Source organism: Acipenser ruthenus, chromosome 16, assembly GCF_902713425.1.
Source record: "Acipenser ruthenus chromosome 16, fAciRut3.2 maternal haplotype, whole genome shotgun sequence".
Lineage (NCBI taxonomy): Eukaryota > Metazoa > Chordata > Actinopteri > Acipenseriformes > Acipenseridae > Acipenser > Acipenser ruthenus.
The window spans coordinates 7,761,395-7,783,016 of NC_081204.1; the positions used below are offsets into that span (position 1 = coordinate 7,761,395).

Here is a 21,622-nt window from a genome sequence, read left to right on the forward strand (position 1 = left end):
CACACAAAGATATATGTAATACATTCCATGTGTCTCCCTGGCCTGCATCTACAGCATGTGGAACAGAATCTCCAATCAAATAAAAAAGCACAGATTAATCAGAATCTGAGAAGTGGTTCCCATGATCTCCAGGAGCTACATCTCCAGTATCAGAAATATCTCCAACTCATACAATTGCCAAGATATGGCCCTCAATAGTTTTGTATTCCCCTGAATTTCGACTGAATCAACAATCTTCGTCTTCAACAATCAAAAAAATAATGGCAAAATGTTAGTCTAAAGTGGTCACTTAAATTGAATCTATACCATTGGGCCTCTTTAGTTTCTAAGAAACAAAAACTGCATTTTATTAAATCACAAATAAAGGCTGCCAATGTGTGAAACGAGGGGAGCATTACAAAAAGCAAATGACAAGCACATTTGATGGTCTTCAAGGAAGCTTCACAATGCCATTGACTTCAATGCCTTTCAACCCAAACTTGTAGATTACTTGTAGTTTTATGTAGAATGTGAAATAGACCTGACCAAAGGAATGGCTTCAGTTTCATTGTGACCCCTGAATTAACCAAAATGCAAGAATGAAACATACAACACCCACTATTTTGAAAGCTCATCAAATATAAAACAATAATTTATTATTTCTCTCATTTTACAAGACATCACAATGTGCTGCTAACTAAAGATTCATTAAAATGCACTATTTAGTTCAGTACATCCAATCCAATCCTACAAAGCGCACAGTAACTACAACAGGCTTTAACAATTCCAAGTGTTTTGTATAAACAAATTAATTAACTATACATGCAAAATGTATTTGAGAGGCTGCAGCTGTTCGCAGGTAGCAATGATATCAATAGACAGCAGCCCTGTTTTACCGCAAGTCAATTTTAGCAAGTGTTTTACGTTTTTGCAGAATCCATTTGATGGCGCCTTTTAATATAGACTAAAAAAGTACAGTCAAGTACAAAATGTTTTTAAAGTACAGACAAACCGGAACATCAATGATCCTTTGGAAAAGTGTAAAAACATTTACAAATGTCCAATATAAAAAGGATACTGCAAATAACCTTGAAGCTAAATATTGATTTAAAAATACGTAAAAGTACACATACAGTAAAATACTGGTAGAAAATACATGTCTTCTTACAAATACATATTGGCAGTTATTTGTATGACCTAGGCAAGCTTTCTGTTTCTACAATTGCATGAGGATTTTAAAGATCGTAGTAAAACTAAAAACTAAAAAATAATGATGCTATGGCTATTGGTGTATAAAGGTTCCAGAAGTGTAACAGTTTTACGTATTATTCAAAAGGTACAAAGGTATAAAGATTATTGAAAGCATGTGAAAAAAAATCTGTACTTATTTTGCCTTCAAAACAATACTACAATTCATGATCTGTTTTTAAACATTTCTGATACCCAACCTTTTACATGTCGGTATTGTAGCTCAACATCTGGGGACCATTTTGTATTTACACAAAAAAAAGGGTTGCCACATTTAACGAGGCAGGAATTTCTACCCCAACTGGTAGAATCTTATTTACATTATTTAGACAGCCCACTTATACAGTGGTTACAGATAAAAGGGAATTGTATACTCTTGTTCCATCTGGGGATTTAGTGCCGTGAGTTAACAGTTCTTGGATCGTCATCCAATTGTCAAAAACTTTCTTGTTCCTCTTCTTGTTCATCTTTTTGTGGCTCAGTTCAATAATATTCACCTCCTTTTTCTCCTCTCCACTGCCCTGCTCCTTCAGACAATCCTGTCTGCTCTGCTTCATGAACTCTCGCCTCTGCCTCTGCTCCTTCGCTCGTACTATATGCTGTTTGCGCTCCTCCTTGCTCCAGTAGCGGCCCATTTTCATCTCGCTGACTGCGTCATCGTCTGTCGTCATGCCGCTGCGCTCCTCTCTGATCCTTATCGCACGCTCCTTGAGCAGCTTGTCCCTCACCGGCCTCTTAGTGATGTACCGCGTCCCATCACTCCTGATCTTGACCTTCCACTCCATCTTAGGTTCCAATTGGCTTGGAGAACTGGGGTCTCTGCACATGCTGACCAGGCTCATCTGGCTCTGGGCATACTCTACTGCTGACTTCTGCTGGATCAACTGCATGTAACTCTGATAGTGCTGGGCATGAGCTGGGATGTGAGCATGCTTGTAGGGAGAGTGCTGGTATGATAAGTTACCAGCTTTTGAAGTCTTGCTGGCATCTGTAGTTTTCCTATCCTTTCCCTCTGACTGCTTGCTGGAGTCAGAATCCTTAGAGGAGTAGGAGCGGGATTTAACAGAGCTCGACTCTTGGCCTCCAGCTTGGGACAGAGAAGCCTTTGGCGCTGTTCCGTTGGGCCCTGTGCTGTTGGCCACCACCCCTTCATTGCCCTGGCTGTTGATATCATCAGCAGTTCTGCGGAGAGAGTTGTCAGGGGACATCTCCAGTGTAAGAGGAGTGCTCCTGCAGCTCTCCCCAGTATTGTAAGCACTCGAGCTGTCCTTATCTGATTTCTCCGGCAGCTCTGTGATATCAGACAGCTCGTGTCTGCGAGCGTCAATGCTGGTGTTGTAGTTGTGGAAGCCGCTGTTGTGAAGCATCCAGGACTCTCTGTACTGCTCTTTCAGCTGCTGCATCTTGTGAGCTCGTACAATGTTCAGGCATTCCAGCTCAATGCTTCTCAGCTCTTCGTTCAGCATCTCCAACTCCTTGTCTACACTTTCCTGGTCGCTTTTATTCATGTCCATTGCACTGGTGTGATAATAAAGGCTGTACTGGTTTGCACTCTTCACTTGGCACTTCAGCTCAAGAAGCTCTCGAAATCTTTCGCATTCGTCTGCAGGAATCCCCAGAAAGTCTGCATCGGTGTAATCGGCAGATATGAAGGACTCATTGCTGAACTGCATATCCCCACTTCCCAGGGTGTCATGGCTGTAAGTCAGCTTCTTGCGACTGCCTAAAGTGTTGGATGAAGTGGTGTGGTCGTCTCCCATGTTCTCCTGCTCTGAGCTCTCATCGTTGCGTGTGCTCTCGTCGGTACGCCCCACTCCGCTGTCTTTCTCGTGCTGGTTGGATAAAATTGTAGCCGTGTCTGTAGTTCCTCCATCCTCATCGTGCTTTTTCTGGAGACACAAAATAGTGAAGAATTGTCAAACAAAATGAAAAGCTGTTCATTTTCGAAACAGTTAATTTGATAGATCATATCTGTGCATATTTTTTTTATTATATTTGTATTACTGTATATTGTATTTTTACTTTACATGTTTTAATTCTGTTCAAAATATAAATTAAAACATACAATTTATAATGACTGTTGAATAAACTGACAGGAATGTTCAACTTAACAACCAAGCTGGCTGGGGTTAAGTGTAGTGTTTAGGACATAACATAAACTACAAAACATGACATTACAAACTCCAAAAGAAAATGTTATTAATAATTATCTTTCGGAGAATCAAGTCAGAACCAAAATAATCAAATGCGAAATGATTACTGAACCTGAAAAACATGTGTTTTGGGAAATCTTCACAATTTCAGAACCGAAACAGTATGTATACGATATGACGTTTTTGACAATGCGTTGTACTGCAGAATAACCTTACCTGCTGAAGCATGCTGGCAGTAAATTGCATCGCCTGATGGTGCTGCTCCTCCAGCATATCTATGTGCAGATCATCAAGAAAGTCATTCCTGTCGTCATCCATCCATCCTTCGTCCAGCTAGAAACAGCGAACAACAAAAATAAGTTAATCGACAGCTTATGGTAATACGGTTTGTACCAAAAAGCTTGTCGAAAAACTCTCAAAATGAAGTAACACAGCCCACTTCCGAGCGAGTCTTCTGTAAAGAAGGGTAACAGTAATGGCTTTTTTTTGTGTTCGTCTCCTAAGCTTCCAGTAATCCTTCAAGCCCCTCGATCAGAAGAAGGTATTAATACTGAATTTCACCTAACCCAGTTGACATAGTTGTTACTTCTTACATTATTAATGATGTATACTGGCATTCTAGATAACTGTAAATGAGCGCTCACCTGAATCTCAGGCCTGGCTACGAGGAGAGACACATTCTTGTTGTCTTCGCTGGTCAGAAGTGACACCGCTTCCTCTCTGTTCTGAATCTCTATTCCATTAATCTTAATTAAAAAAAAATCAATCAATCAATCAATCAATTAACATTAAATAAAAGGCAAGGTTGTCAAAATACAAAACCAATGTACTTGATTTGCTATCAGCAAACTCCTATTTAAACTACATAAAGTACCTGGATAATTCGATCTCCTTCTCTGATTCGGCCATCTTTTGCAGCAATGCTATTTGGATCAATCTAAATAAGAAAGAAGACAGTTTAAATAATTGCGATTTAAATATAATTTCCATATAGCTCTACATTCCCTTCGATAATTTACACCACCTCCCAACTATCAATTGATTGTTTGCAGTATATATATATACATATATATGTATACATATAATCATGTTTCTTTTATTTCTTATTATCCATTAGTGCCTATTTTAGGCAACTACCTCTCATTTATGTTTTAATTGAAGTATGGCATATTTAGTATTTTATATGTTTTTAGGTCTCTATATGTAAGACTATATGTTCTTGATAAAAGTCAAAATCTTTAAAGGCAATTCTATCACAGCACTGAATAATATATTACCTAAAAGCAATCGCATGAAAGGAATGCTGAAAGAAAAAAAAAAAACATTTACATTGGCTGTTGCTATAGAGACTGTAATATGATAGATGGGAAGTGTACAAATGTCACCTCCAATTCCCTTCTTACAGCCACTAACAAAAAAAAGGGATTTGGGGTAATGTCCTTGATATAAAACCTGCCCCCACAAGCTCTGAACACTACTGATGCGTGGCTCTTTCATTTCAGTAGATACAGCAGATGAAACAGATTTACAATGCACGTTCAAAACGAAATTCACGGTGCACCTACCTCGCTCACATAGATCCCTGTGTCATCTTCATCATCTGTTCTATAGCACAGTGTGAGCCCAAGCTTGTCTTGGCTGTTAAGTCTGTACAAGTCCACTTCCTAAAGAAAAAAAAAAAAGTGTCAATTAAACTGGTTTCATTTTTTGCTGTGTATGAAAAATGGTTCAAAGTAACAAAGTACAGGTACATTTTTACCGTAATTCATACGTTTTTTTTTTTCATTTATGTAAATATCTTTATATTAACATCTGAATTTATTCAATTAAAGGGTTCCCTTGGTTTCATTTGTGGAACCCACTTTAGTATTCTGCTGATGATAACTGCCAAGAAGGGAAGGCTTGAGTGACAAATATGTTTTGTAATTACTAACTATATCTAACCTAGAATTTGTAAACCACTAAAAATACTGATCACGTAACAGTCATCATAAGTACACTGTATTGAATATGTATTTAAGTTTGCTCTCATTCAAAGACTGGAGTATAAAAACCTTGAATGCTTTGAAGCTATTAAGCAAATTGAAGATGGATTATTTATTGATAAATGGCAGCTGCCAAGCACTGACAGGCCAACAGCCTCTTCTTATTGACTTGTCAACATGTGTACTTTGTTAAATAACATGGTAGTGAATGCTACTGACATTTTACCTACTCAATCAATAACACCGGCAGTGAAGTGCTCATTGCTAAAATGATCAGCACTCATGTAAGTACAAATATATTCCATGTATTAAAGGTATTAAAACAGAAGATACATTTTAAAGCTGAGAAAATAAAAACGCATGCAGAAGGACACTATGACGTGAAACACTGGGTTTGGTGCAATATGAAGAGCATTCATTTTAATAGATTTGTTTTATAATACTGCATGTTTTGCTACTGTATTCCCTTTTTCAATACATTCAGTGAAATAGCCAGCATATTAATATGTGTTTAATAGTGGTTGAGGTGCTGTTTTGACAGCAAGTCATTAAATGCTTTTCCGCAACGTCATATAAAGATAAGTAATTTTCTGACTCCATCAAAACAACATGTAAATGACTGAACTATTAAATATAAAAACTCTGGGGGGAAAATGAATATAGTTCTAAAAGAAAGATTTATAATTGGATTTCAGGAGGTTGGGAACACTTTTCCCCGCAATACCGTCCATGGAAAACTATATATTATAGCAAGAGAAATGAAGCACTCCCATGTCAGCCTGTACATTTCTAATCATAAGGTACTTCATGTCAGATGTAAAAAACTTCAGACCCTGGCAGTAAAACATTGCGATTGGTGATATATTTATGACTTGCTGTATACTTCTTACAACCTTTAACATTAACTTTCAGAGTGTGCTAAAAGGTAAATCACTGTACTAAAGAACAAACAAGCAAACCCGACAAGATACTTTGACACTGTAGTTGTATTACAATATAATAACATGGTACTTGAAAGGTTAATACAAGCATGAATACATACTATACCTACAGTAAACATGTCATCTTCCCTGTTAGACTTAATTGATGGAACCATTTAGTTACTTGTGACCAGGTTGAAGCCTAAAGTCAGAACTTACAGATTTGTTTTCTCATATTAACATTTACAATGTTTAATCTTGGCTCCCAAATAAGATATTTTTTTCTTACATATCTGTAATAATTGGAGTGCCTGACTGAAAAGTGGCAACAAAGCACAATGTTTAATCTTGGCTTCCAAATAAGATATTTTTTTCTTACATATCTTTAATAATTGGAGTGCCTGACTGAAAAGTGGCAACAAAGCACTAATGTAATTACAAGGCGATACCAACAGGTCAAATATATATATATATATATATAAAAAAGATTCTGCAAGTTTATCTGAGCACCCCTACCAATCTGGAAACTCTCTGCTATTATAATAGTACTGTGTGAGCCCAAAGCCCTACCAGAAATGGCAAAAACAAGGATGCAGACCAAATACTGCAAAACAGTACCATCCGGGACTGTGGTACTGCACTACAAATGCAGAAACTTTAGATTCAGGCAATGTCCTCTACACTGAAGCCTTGAAGAATGATTTGATATTTTTCTTTTGCTGCCTTGACATTTCCATTACAGTAAATGGATATCGGGCCTCTGTGGTCTGTTAGAGAGCATTTATCAATAAGAACAAAAAGCACAAGGAGAGGTCGACAGGGAGAGCACTGTTATTGCTTTGACCCATCCATTGATCTTTGTCTTTAAGAACTAAACAAGGTTCTTTAGTGGTTTCAAGACATGCCATCAGGCCACTGGGAGTTTTTCTAATGCTCAGCTGCCTGTGTCAAGCGGCCGTTCACCTTTTGGCACAACGTAGTCTATCAAAGTCAAAGTTATTGATGCTAAAATTTGGGCCACACAGTGGAAGGCCAATGACCTTTCTTCTCTTCACTTTAAACGTATACAAATACAAATGTTCATGAACAATATACTGCCTCAGTTTTTCTTATGCAGACTACAGCTTTTTTTATTTTTAGTTAACTCAATCAAAGGTGTATTAACGGTTGTCACAAGTAAGTAATGATGTTGCCGCTTGGCATCTGTTAATGATATATATTAAACATGCATCTCAACTCTTGTCTGGCATATATTTAAATGTGTATACAAAGACAAATTAGCTGTGTTCATAAGTAAAATTGTTACAAAGCTACGGGGATCATGTGGTCTGCATGGATTGAGATGCTGCTGTATGGAATGCTAATTACAAGACTGGGTTGCTGCTATGTTCTTCCATTTGCTCAGTGCTAGCTAGTTTGCTATAGAAATTCTTCTGGCTGTTTTGTAAAAGTGATCGCACCATCATAATATACTGTTATTCTTATTCGTACCTCATATTCCAACTCTTCTCTCTCCATTTCCTGGTGCATGCCTTCCAAGAAATCATTTGGGTCATAATATTCATGTCCTGGTGAATGTCTAAAAGAATTAATATAAAACAATAAACTGATGTGTTAATACTTCTTCTTAACACAAAAACATCAAAATTATCCTGTTCAAGGTCAATTGAATATTTAGACAGATTTGATAGAAATTAAGTTCTGTGCTCATTCTGTACCTTATATTATCATTCAATCTTCTACCGATTTGGTTTTATGTTTTATCATCAAGGTCATTTTGTTAATCTGAACACAAGCTTCAGAGCCTTGACTCCATTAATGTAATGACAATCCACTCTGAAATAGGGTATCAATGGCTCAATTGTACAACATAAAGAGATTTCTTTATAGGAAAATAATTGTGAATGTATGCCATTCAAACCTATAGAGCTTTAGTATCTAGAACCATTATGATCTAACACATAATAAACATGAATAGTGAATATTTTATTTTAGAATCTATATATATTTCACTTTTATCTCTATCAAGTTATCACATATGGAAGATTGTAATGGTTATTTCTACTGTTACCACTGAAAGGTTAGCATTGAATTCTGTCATTGACTCTTGTTGATTACACTTCTAATTTAGCAGAAGGGCTGAAACTAATATTAATTAGCCCGGATAATATTTATACATACCCACCCTAGGTTTGGTTATCCACATAGACATTGGTGTATACTGTGTAAGTGAATGTTTAATTGAACTGCATTTTTCCATTTTGTGTCAAACTATATATTTGTTTTAATAATTGCAGTGCTGTATGCCTAATAAGTGATCCTTGAAATATGCAAGTGTATAGCAAACCCTTACTTCAAATGAAATTAAAGCTTGAAAGAATGTGGTGGCCTTTCTGAAAGAGTGAAAGGCATTCAATGTAAATGTTAAGTGTGTATAAGATTTTTGTTATGTTATGGGATCTTTTGAACAGGCCCACTTTTGTCTCAAGTGTGTGTTATAACAATTTATTCACATAATATGCTTAACATTAAGATAAGTAAGTGTTTAGAAAGCACTGTGCATAACAAGTAAAAAAAAGCTTCAAAGTTTCAACTTACTCTTCTGGCAACAGGTATTGCTCAAGTACTGCCACAGGTGGGGTGGGGGTGGTGCGCTTTGCAAGAGCCATGATGTGTTCAAAGGTTATGTCAGTCTGTGTGCCTGTATCCAGCAGCTGAGACTCATGGGCAGGGTTGAGCATTTTGGTTCTAGGAGCTCTTCGTAGAACTTGAACCACGATTGGCTCCTTGGCTGTTCTGAAAGCTTCTACTGCCTGTTCATGGGTCGCCTTGGACAAATCTTTACCATTGACCTATTAAACACAGCAAAATAAAATTTGTGTTACCCTTTTAGAGCAAGTACAGTACCTATTTGGGAGAAAATAAGGATGTCCTTATACTTCTGTAAATGTATAGTTTACAGTAGTTCTTGCATAATTTTACAAAGCATTGACACGTTTCTACAACGCATGATTTACTACACATTGCTAGACTTTTACCATGACAAACAGTCACAAGTGAAGATAAAAAAAGGAGCGCAATTAATTGCAAAGTTTTGTTTTAAATTAATAAAAGGTAGAACAAATTTCCATAAACATAATAATAATAATAATAATAAATACTACTAATACTAATAAGTACAGTGCAATAATTCTGCGCTATATATGTTACAATACATTTAAGCTCAGGTTAATCTTAATTTTTTTTTTTTTAATATTGACCTGTCTGCCTTTAAACTTGTCTATAGACTTTTCAGATTACAGAGTTTAGCACACCAGGGCCAGAAGTGTATTAGAATGCAAATCTGTATACTGAATGATTGACCAAGGTTAGTTCTTTTAATTTCAATTTTCAATTTGAATAAGTTTTCTCTTAAAAAAAAAAAAAATAGGAAAGACTTTGATAAATGCTGAATTTAATTTGAATGCTATTACTTCAGACATACAGGCAATAAGCATAGACACAACTAGACTGTACATCAATGTTCATGCTGGGAACACCTGCTTTAGCTTATCTATTGGAACACTGTTTACTTTTTGTGGTGGAAATATTTGTAGTTGTGGCCTTGAAGAGTACTTCTCAATAAATATTCTCACCAGGAGACACAGGTGATACAGATGGATAGAAGCCACCAGCACTTCTGATGGTTTGCTTTCTTCAGAGAAGCTCTACTAATTACCTCAGGATATGTTAACACTAAGAGCACTCGCTGGAGACCCCAATGTGAAGGCAGATATGCATCAACATCACACAACCACAGCTGCTCACTGTGAGCTTTTATCTGCTCAAACAAATGGACTTTAAACTTCAAAAACAGTACATTTTAAAAGAGCCCTTTTATAAAGCCTCTCCCTCAGGAAATTAAAAAGTGTCACGACTAGACAGTTTAGTAGTTTAATTTTGTTAATATGATCATTAGACATTTTCTCATAATCCTATCCTCTAGAAATACAGAAATATGTATATAGAACATATGTGTACAGAAATGACCAAACCTATCATGTTGGGTAGCTCTTTTTAAATGTTGCTGGACACCGTGGTAAAACATTGCAAATTGTACTAAATTATGGTAAATCACTGGAGCACATGGTTCATCATATGTACACATGGGGGAGGCTTTTAAAAATAGTTAACCAAGAATAAGGATGGTAAATGCAATACAGTTGTATAAGAATGGGAACAGTAAGGGAAACTGCAAAACTAACAAGCACATTTACCATGGTCAAAGGATAGTATAATACAGATTAACTTCAATGATGCAAAAGCTGTCTTTTATATACACTTTACCGGTGCCTTTAAACAGAAACAATGGAAGTGTACACAAAACGAATTTGTAATGACTGTAATTTATTTATTTATTTAGCAGACACCTTTATCCAAGGCGACTTACAGAGACTAGGGTGTGTGAACTATGCATCAGCTGCAGAGTCACTTACAATTACATCTCACCCGAAAGACAAGGCACAAGGAGGGTCACACAATGAGTCAGTGGTTGAGGTGGGATTTGAACCGGGGACCTTCTGGTTACAAGCCCATTTCTTTAACCACTCGACCACACAAACTAACTTGTAATGGTTGTAATAATACCCAAACCATATTGCTTCTCGCAACTGATACAACTTCAATGACACATTTTACTGACCTTTCAAATGTATAATAAGTGTGCAAACAAATGTACAGTACAAATATTACTTTTTCTTTACAAACTACAGGTCTGCTTATTGTAACATTGAATAAATATGCTCAATGCAAACACTACACGCGCTGCCTCCAAATGTAATTAAATGTATCTTTGGCTCTCCTATTCAACATTTTCCTCCTGATCAAAAGTTGCTTTGAAATTAGGAAAATCAATTTTCCCACTCAATATTCTAGTTATGTTTTTTTTTTTTTTAACTCTAAATTACATGCGGCTCAGACATAATGCATACACAATAACCATGATGCACCAATGATGATGCAGCAGAACATTCCTTTTTATTGATCAAAGTAAAAATAGAAAACTGTACTTCCACATCCAATGAACATTAAAGTCAAAGGATGATATATGATAACATGTTAATAACTCTTACTAGTTTATAAGGTCAAACTGCTGAGCAAAATGAGATATTAATTAGCATGAGCCCAGCTTTGATTAATCAAGGTCGTTACACAAACTGAAATGAGGTGCCCTCATTTAATAAAGTAATTTCTCCACAGTGAAAAATATGGCCTCCCCTTGGAAATGTACTGAACACAATATTTTAACCTATGAAGATTAATTTGTGAAAAAGGCTACAGTATGTTGCTATTAAGTAGCTAATTAAACCCGGATGCGCCACTTGACACATTTAAACTGCTCCTTGGTGTTTTTACAACTCTTTCATTTTAATTGAAGATGAAAGGGATGCTATAGTTTATGATTATACCACAATTGATATTGATCCAAGAAGATTTTCTAATGGATCCTTCACTTCACAGAGAATTGCTGTATATATGTTCCTTGTCTATCATTAAAACAATGAGCTATCCCGACATAAATGTTTACATACAGAAATTTTTAATTGGCATGGCAATTCGTTCTCTAATAGTTTAAAATATTGATTAAAAACAAATATTGAATGTTAATTTAACAATTCAAACTAATTATAAACACTTTGAAAACAAAAGTGACAAAAACCATTGAAAAAACTGACATTACAAAGTGGATCATGCTATCCAAATAGCGATAATGTTATACTGATAATTTTTTTTCTGTAAATGCATGTGCTTATAAGATAATAACCTTTTTTATAATGCTTTTTTAAAACAATAATCTATAGTATCTATCAGTGCGCTAATGTTTTTTTTCTTCCCAGAGGAAGGGTTATAACAGAAAATATTGAACTTTTTTGTTTACCTTTTCAGCCTTCACAGGTGTACAGAAATTGAGTCAATGGCTCAAACAGTTTTTCTAAAATATCTTTAACTGCCTATAGGGATTTGTCAAGAGGTAGACTAGTCCACACTAGGAGTACAGCTGTGTCAAACAATTTCATTTTTCTGAACCAGTTCACCTGAAAAGACCCTGCTTAACTGGGTACATACATAATTCATATTCACAGCTTTTAATGTATGAATATAACCCAGGATTTAATGCAATATTTAAATGGCTTTTTACAGAATGTCCAATAGGCTTCATCTTGTGTTGATATCAATATTAACAGAAAGTCAAATAAATGGAAAATTGTACTCTTAAACTTTGAAGAGCTTTTGCGGTTGTTAATAACTAAAAGGGATTATTGCTAATCCAAGCCTGAAGGATAATTGGATCATCTAAAATGGACCCAAGTTTTACTCCTCAAACATTTAAATTGAAGAAATATTCCAGCACTTTCACACTACTTAACTAACAATTGCTTACCAGTCAGTGTTTTGTGTTTGGATTTTATTCCCAGTTATTTGTAATGCAGAAAGCTGAAGCCCTTGGCAAACACCCTTTACCGACTCTCACTCATTGGTTACACAATGTAACAAAGCATTCTGATTGGCTCATGCATTTCTTACTGAAGAAGGTAAACATGAGGCATCCACCAGGATATCTGATCTTCCAACGCATATATATATATATTAAATCTTTGTAAATTTCTGAACTTTTAACAGATATATGCACTTTAACTTATTGGTTAGAAATGGAGGATAACGCCTCTAGTTCCTGTCACAAAACACAACATTGTGTATTCACTCTAGGACAACTTTCCTCCAAGCCTGTCTTCGTCCCTGAGCTCAGGGGAGCAATTTACAACACTATAGATCAGCTGTGTAAGATAAATGTCATGTGTGGCGAGATCTTTCTTCTGCTTACTGTCCTGGGCTTTACAACTACAGACAGTAATCATTCTCCAGGCTTCCCACTGTTTCACAAAGGCAGCACACCCTAAACAAAGCACTGCCACTCCCATTGTAGCCAGTGCCTTTCACTTGACTGAACATGGAACATGATTAGCACTTAGTTAGGGGCAGACCAATACCACTTACAGCTCAGACCTCACTTGCTAGATGGCTTCGTAGAGAATGGCTTGTGCTGTTATCCAATAAAAAAAAGGAATTTAAAGAGCTACAAGGATAAATATCATCTCATACAAATAATGTGATATGCAGTTGGGTTACTGGGATAGGCTTATCCATTTAGACAATTACTTGTATGGTATTTTACTGGAACAGGCCTTACTGGTATCTCTTACATCTCAACAGATCCTTTATCAGTATGCTAACAATTGATCCCTTTATTACCAGACCTCACAATAACGCAAAAACTTGTATTTATTTCTCAATACGTCATGCATGTGTTAGAAGTTGTTATACATTCAGCAAACCCTGAGAGTGTTTAATCCAAGTTACAATAATGATAATCCTTATGAAGCTTGCATGGTACAGTGAACTCTTAGAGTGTCTGGGTATCCTGTTAATACTTTCCATTCCTTTTTATGTTCAGGATTTCAGATAGCATGACGTAACCGCACATTCAAATAATGCAATTTATTTGTCGTATGACATGTAGGTCAAAGCTTTTTTTTAAATAAGGCTGAATCAGGTTACTTTAGGGGAAAAAAACAGCATTATCAATTTTGTTATATATAAGGTTTATACTTTAAGCTCCCCTTTAGATTATTAAGCACCTGAATCCTTTTAATATAAACTCAACACAGTGTGTCCTTTGTTAGGAAGGGCACGGTGCCATGTAAAGCTATGACTGACAGGTTGCAGAGGGGAACTGACACCTCTCAGTGAACACTGCTATATTAAACTGCTTACATTTTACTCTGACTGGCTCTTTTTGTGTTTTCTTTTTCTTAAAAGAATGGTAATGAGGTCTGGAACAAGGCCTTGCTTCACTAGGGCTGACATCAAATTTCAAATTTTTTGGGGGGGGGTGAAGTACCAGGGCACTTCTCAGAAACAATGCCGTGCCACTTTTCATTAAAGATATCAGGCTTGTATCATCCTGGTCAAAAATGTAATTTTTCCTGCTGTAATCCCCCTTGTTATTTCGAGAGACAGACAGTCTGTTATTCTCAGCTGGAGGTGATGTTGCATACTGTGTTCCTTACTTCAAATCTGTGCCCCAGTCAAGGTCAGAACATCAGAGATATTTCTAAACATCTCATTACACTGTTTTTAGTAAAATCATTGTTCTGGAGATCATTTAAATTATCAAACACTGCTGTATTTACACCTTGCTGCTAATTCCATTAATTTATATCGGACATAATTAAATTCTGAACACAGAGCAGCAGGTGTTAGCATTTCATGTTTTTTTTTTTTTTTTTATACAGACCAAATGCCAAGGAGGCTCAGTCATCTTCTTTATAGTGGGATTCACCTTTGTTCTGCTTTCACATAATTGTGTGTAAGACATTTCTGAAACTTCTGTCCACTGGAACATCTGTTTTTGTTGCCATTATTTTAAAATGAACTGTATAACTTGTAATTGAAAAGCTATTCAGATACTGTAGGTTCATTTTGAAGTTTTATGAACTTGCAGTCATTACTCTAAAGCATTGGTCTCCTGGTCTCGGAGAGCCCCAATCCTGCAGGCTTTACATCTTTACATCATCAACGGTTAAAGATCTGGAACATGTTAATCTTGACTAATTAAGCTAATAATTGGTTCAATTAAGTAACTGAGAACTCGGATTAAACGAAAACCAGAAGGCACTGTAGCTCTCCAGGACCAGGGCTGGAGACCCCTGCTCTAAAAAGATACCTACAGCTAGCACTTGTATATCTCACACAAATCAGTAGTCTTCAATTTCTTGAAAGCCATGAAAATCCTTGGGAAGCGCAGCCTCTAAATGCTCATTCCAACTGCCCACAGATGTCTCAAGCACTCTCTATGGTCTGATACACTACTTAAGAAAATCCTTAGAATGATGCCTTTTAAGAAATAAAGAAAGCTTTACAACTTTAAAGGTTTCATAGAAGATGGAGAGGCTTAAGCTTATGCCTTAAATGGAGTGTCGGAAAGAGAGTTCAAAATGTAGGTTAATTCTGGTTGCAATTGCAGTTAATCCTCCTTTTATTTTACTTTTAACAGTCTTAAGAAAAGCAATACACTTTCTTTAAGCCTGATAATGGACTTTTTTCCATGTATGCATGTTATTCTTTTCAGCAATTCATGAAAACAGTTACCAAGTTAGAAGACATTTTCTTTGCTAAATTACAACACAGAAGCCTTTATATTAGCATGATGTATTATTGAAGGAAGAAGGAAGGATAAACAGCCTAAGTAAAAGTAGTTAATTAGCATGGAGAAATAAAAAAGAAGCCATTATTTATTCTCTTTCTTAATCTTATTTAAACGTTGGAATGGCATTTTCTTATCCAGGGAGATATCAATGCAATATACAACAGCGTCACAAATCAGTTATTTCAGTTATTGTTAAGTCCTTATTATTTGGTATGACTCCAAACCTTACCCAATACCAAAAAAGCTTTTCTGAAGGAGAAGTCTAAAATAGATAAGAGAAATGTGTAAATGTAGTTTTAGCGACAGTCAAATAAAAGGCAATTAACAACGTATGTGTAAAAAGCTGTAGAGCAAAATCTATGAAACAGATGATGATAAAACTGTCTCAAGTCAACCTGAGGAGGCTGAGACCTTACAGAGCAGCTTGACAATAATGGGCTGTCATCCTTCATTAGTAATAGTATAGCAATCATTGCTATGAATACCACATGATGTAGAAAAAAAGAGCCTCATTTTGTTAAGCTATGATTTAAGACTTGACAGAAAATCCTTATACAATTTACTCCAGCCACTTTTTTTGCACAGCAGCTGTTCAGTCTTTTCAACTAGTCTAGTTTAGTCCCAATGTACTGTGTCTTGTTGTTCCACTGATGGCCATGCACTAACAGAACCTTCAAATTAAGTGTTTTATTCCAGTTCAGAAACGGCATTGGGAAAGGAGCAAGCATTACTCACCCAAAATATATGGATATCGCAATAAACCACTGTCCCTTGGTATGGAAAGTGAACATGTGTGTTTCAGAGTCACAGGTCATGTCCAGCTGTCAGTTTAGATACGCATTTGTAACTGTATTTACACTTAATAATACTGCCTCTAAAGCTGTAAGAGGCTCCAATGCTTAGAGGCTAGGCACGAAGACCTGTAACCTAGTAATGAGGAATAATGGGACTAATACAAATTAAAACGGCTACTAGGTTATTTTTAGTAACTCCTGAAACCCTGGTGGTGTTTCAATGTTTTATTCAGGATGTGATGTTACCGCACAATAGAAGGCATCCTTCTTAGGCCCTGAACACACGTTTACACTGCACTTTGGCAAATTTGCAGTGTCACTTTCAAACAAGCCAGTTTGATATGCAAATGTTTAAACAGACACATTTCAGTGTGCATTTTTTTCAGAACGACAGAAGCACAGCAATACAAACAAATTACACAGTGGTTCTGACGCTGTGTAATATTACACTTTATCGACGTTAGAATAAACGAGAATCCTATACAATTCACATGAAGCTACTTATAGGAAGCTCCAATAGGCAGTCTTGTATGTGTGTCATGCAGCTTCCTAAATGTCTCTTAAATAAACATGGATAAACAAAAAACAGATTTATACTTGAGACCATTATCAAAATGTGCCTCCTCTGCTGATTATACCTAAGAGATGCTTCTGTAGTCATTTCCAGTGTAAAGTGAGAATCTCTGGACATGTTCCAATACCAACTGGCATAGGCAGCAAATCTATACTTGGCTACCAGGGAGATGGGCAACTGCCACTGGATACAACCCACAGCTTTCAGCCACTGACTGCACACATTTTCAAAAGATGTGCTACCATACTTACAAGCCTTCAGGTGCTCCTGCTTTGAATATCAGTAACCAATGTAAGTTTTCAATCTAAACCAGTGACCCTCTCCTGAATTATAAATGCAGAACAGAGGGGGCTTCGTTCCTTTAACTTGCACTCTGTGATTGCCTTCAAGGTTCCCTCTCTTGTCTTCTTTGCCTCAGTCGTATGTGACAGTACGGCGGTGAGAAGCCGTCTCCAATGTCTTCTCCCCTGTGGCTCCCTGCCACCTGCTTCACAGCATTAGACAGATGTGTAAATGTACAACCGTAAACCTGCCTGTTATTAAATTAACTACATTGCATTATTTAGGCTTCACCAGCACAATGTTCTTTCTTTTAACCCTACAACTGTCAAGCTTCATTACCTATTTGCAGAAGAAAGCACTATGTACAATCTGCTTAGGAAGTGCTTCTTTTGCACTGGGCACATACATGCAGTGTATACAATCTGCAATGTAATATTATCTGCTCTTATACTGAATGCAGTATTATTATTAATATTAATACAATAGATATATTTTGTGGCAAACATATTTCTGCTGTAAGACACCATCAACCTTCTCCTAATATTGTTTTTACACTTGAAACAAATGTATTCTTTTATTTTTAATGAAGGCTGATAGACCACCTTATTGAACGATCTGTTTAGAAAACACTGTCATTTGTTGCCACATGGCTTAAATTAAATAAAGAGCAGACTCATCTCCATTCTTCGCAAGACAAAATAATATATATATATATATTTTTTTTTCTTATGACACAACACAATGTAAACGTCTTTCTTTTAAAAATAAATAAATAAATAAATACCACAAATAATAAAAGCATCCAGCAACAGTAGGAATCATGATATAAATAATTCACAACTACCTATTATTTGTTGTTGGCTGGCTTGCCTTCCAGATATTACCCTGCTGTGATTCATTTGGAAGCACCACACTGGTTTTCAGAATAGGCTCAGATGGATACTGTGTACTGGGCAATCACTTGAACTTATGATAAAATAGTTAACTTGAATCAAATGTTTTGTTCATCAGGCTAATTTTGTTTTGTGTATGACACACAACTCAAATGCTTTTTTTGAGTAACTTAAGACACACACAGCATCTATAAGACGTGGTCACTAAAATGCTTAGAGATCAGCCCATTCAGCCTTAAACAATCAAATCAAATAAAAGTAAACACAAGCAGAAGTAATGCATTATTAAAGGCTAGGTCAGAAGAAACATTTCAATTACCAGTTTGTGGTAAAGTTCTAATTAAGGAAGGGGGACTTCAGAGTCACAGACGGGCGCCACAGTCATTAAAGGGCAGTTTTCTGAAGATTAAGGGTCTCCAGACTGTCAAACAGAGTTTTTGCTGAACTACCTCTGACTGCAAATCTATTGGAACCAGCATCTTGTTGAAGCACATACCTTCCTGCTTTGATGCAAGTGTGTTGAATTCATGACAGTTATTGAGGTCACTTGAGTGGTACTGCTTTGAGCTTTCTTGTATCTTTTAATCATTCCTCTAAAGAAAGATCCTGTTTTTGCAGAATCAGCCTTGAAGTTGCTTTAAACATTTTTTTTCCAAAGCTACACTTTAATCCTCCTCAAAGGCATGCACTTAATGCTATTATGCAATGACTACAATGAGACAATTAGGATGTAAAACCTTAATGACAATGTTACTTTTCAACTTGAATCCTAGTTTTAGGTATGGCGACTACTACACAATGAACAATACCGGTATTATTATAAATGTGCCTGTTTTTCTGGGCATCTCATCACAAATACAAATTGCTTATTGATTGTCATCATAGATCCATAACTAAAAAAAAAGATACAGGTGTTTTAATAGATTTGGACAACCAATGCACCTTTGATTGTGAGATCAGGATATCTGTTTATGGACCATATCTTCATATTGCCATAAACTAGAAATGTTATAATGGATCTGTAAAATTCATGTTACAGCAAAAACCCCTTGGTCATCATAACATTATCACTGATACTGTGCAATACAAAACCAGCTTGCATCACGACTGCATGGCAGGTTCTATTGATATACAGTATACACAAATGGATATGTAAGTTGGACAGTATGTAACAACAACGCAAATAACTAATTGTTAGGAAGGTATTCTCCATGTATAGGTTATAATAAGGTGATAGCTTGTGTAGACTAACCCTTTCAATGAAACATGTTTAGTGGTATTACAAAAAAGATGAATTGAAAAAGATAATTGAATGTGGCAGATATTGGCTCACTGTCAACTAAACAGAAGGCTTGGTAGGAAAAGGGTTAATATTGTCTAAGCACTGATGGTTTATGAAAAATGAAAATGTCTGGTTTATTTCCTTACATTGCTTAATACACAAATGAAAATCAACATTGGATTCCTGATGCTTATGGAGGTATTGTTTGTACAAGATGGGTGAAATAATGTATATATATATATATATATTTTTTTTTTTTGTTAAAGCAAACAAATGATATGACTGGTGCAAATCTATATTTCAAGTGCTTGGTATGTAAATGTATTTTTTTATTGTATGATTAAAGCGCAATAAGGTATGTGTGCAACAAGAGAGAAAACCATTGTTCTGCATCATTAAACAAAGCCCTGCAAGGAAATTGCAGGCAACATGCCAGAGTCCTTAATGAAGAGGATCTCTTTGAATTATCTGTGGATGAGGCAGGAATAAAGCCTGAGACCCCCGTATATCTGATCCTTTTTGTGTTGCTCGTCATGAGGGCTTAAGAAGCCAGGCGCACTGGACCTACAAAATTGCAATTTATTGAAGCATTAATTTCCTAGCCAAATCAAAGCTTTCACCTCCAAAAAAAAGAAAACACCACAATATCCAGGTGCTACTGTATATAAATAAGAATTTGAAAGATGTTCCCTGGGATCGCTTTCACACCTCAAATGTGTATTTTAACAGTTCATTAGACATGAAGCACAGTGTTTCAGCAGGAGCTTTCTTAATTGGAAATGCCCAGACTCCAAGAGGAGGTAGCTCCACCTTGGGTTAACACAATCAATTGCATATTATAAACTTTAGGTCTAGGATTAAATAGGTCAGAGTAATTCAGGGAGGGTTACAAGTACCCTGTTGCTTTCAAAGGCTTAAAATATATATTTTTAAATGATTAGCTTTTACTATTAGTATACAGTACATAACGATGCAGTGATTGAAGATAATGCCTTAGTTACCAAGTGGAAATGACATCCAGACTGACCCTGTATTAAAAATTACATCCAGACGGTATTCTACATTAAAATGCTGGTGATAAAATGTATCCTATATATATATATATATATACACACACACACACCAATTGATGTTCCTCTGGTAATTGGCAAATGGAAGCATAGCATAAGACAGTCAGCATGGTGCCTCGACCATCATCCCAGTCCTTGCCAATCAAAGATGACTGACAGATCGTGTGGCAGATCGTGCTGCTCGGGTACAAGTGTTCTGAGACAAACAAAGGTTTGTAAAAGGTCCATCCTTTGTTCCATCTCGTTTGACAACAGAAATAAGATTAATACAACATGGAAAACTATGCTGTCCTTTGATGACTTCTTGATCTATGGCATCTGTTGAATTTATGAGCAGGCAAACCCACTTATCATTGTAAAACTCAAACTGCAAACCTTTTAGCTAACTACTACCATAGACACTGAGTGATCAAAGCACAAGAGCTCATAGATATAATACAGACCCTTCTGGACTCTATATAATGACAGAATCATTTTCAAATAAAGATGGACTTTTACTAAGTGTCTTCTTATTAAGTCCCACAAGCCATAGCTATATTTAGTTCATGATACAGTCAACGTGATTTTTTCTTTTTCATCTTTTTAGCATGTACCAGAATACAAATTGACATCCTCATAGTTATAACATCTGCTGGATATGTCTTTAATTACTGCTAGATAGCTACAGATAGGAAAATGTTCTGCTCCTAACATTTCTTTGATATATCTAAAAACAAAAAAAAAATCTGCCATTAATAAAACTGATATTTGTATTAACTGCTGCCCTTTCACATTTTCAAAGATTGTAATCATTTATCCCCCTTGTGGTTTTAGTATTGAATCAATGGTAATTTGTGCTGCGTTACATTTAATATGGATTCAAATAGTGCTCTGGTAGCGTCTAACACAGACCTTAAAAAAAATCCAAAAATGCTTTTTCAACAAGGGGTTTGAGCTAATGCTCCCCCTACTGGTTAAAACAAAAAAACATGAACTGTATTAATCACATATCCATATTTTTTTTAAATAATTATACAAGAATCTCCACTATTGACTCAAACTCTTTGCTTTCAGAAGCTGCAGTTAGGTAAGTGAACAAAAGAATATACAGTATATAAGACAAGCGCTGGTAGTTTACTGTTGCTAAGTAAGTATATTTTAATTTCTTAACTGATATGACAGCAGGTAAAACTAAGTAGAACAATTGCTCCAGTAA

The 21,622-nt window shown here is 36.0% G+C and overlaps 1 protein-coding gene across 4 annotated transcripts in view; it reads right to left on the bottom strand.

Annotated features, from left to right (window-relative positions):
- Positions 1-613: 613 nt before the first annotated feature.
- The window catches only part of LOC117412625 (E3 ubiquitin-protein ligase PDZRN3-B), a 99,199-nt gene continuing 78,190 nt past the window's right edge, over positions 614-21,622 (bottom strand). For all 4 annotated transcript variants that reach the window (XM_058988665.1, XM_058988664.1, XM_034021139.3 and 1 more), the window contains 7 exons: positions 8,884-9,137; positions 7,777-7,864; positions 4,946-5,044; positions 4,255-4,317; positions 4,025-4,126; positions 3,597-3,713; positions 614-3,116 (listed from right to left, as the gene is read on the bottom strand). In XM_058988665.1, the coding sequence (XP_058844648.1) occupies positions 1,566-3,116; positions 3,597-3,713; positions 4,025-4,126; positions 4,255-4,317; positions 4,946-5,044; positions 7,777-7,864; positions 8,884-9,137 (2,274 nt within the window). In that variant the 3' untranslated portion in view covers positions 614-1,565. The remainder of the gene's footprint in view (positions 3,117-3,596; positions 3,714-4,024; positions 4,127-4,254; positions 4,318-4,945; positions 5,045-7,776; positions 7,865-8,883; positions 9,138-21,622) is intronic.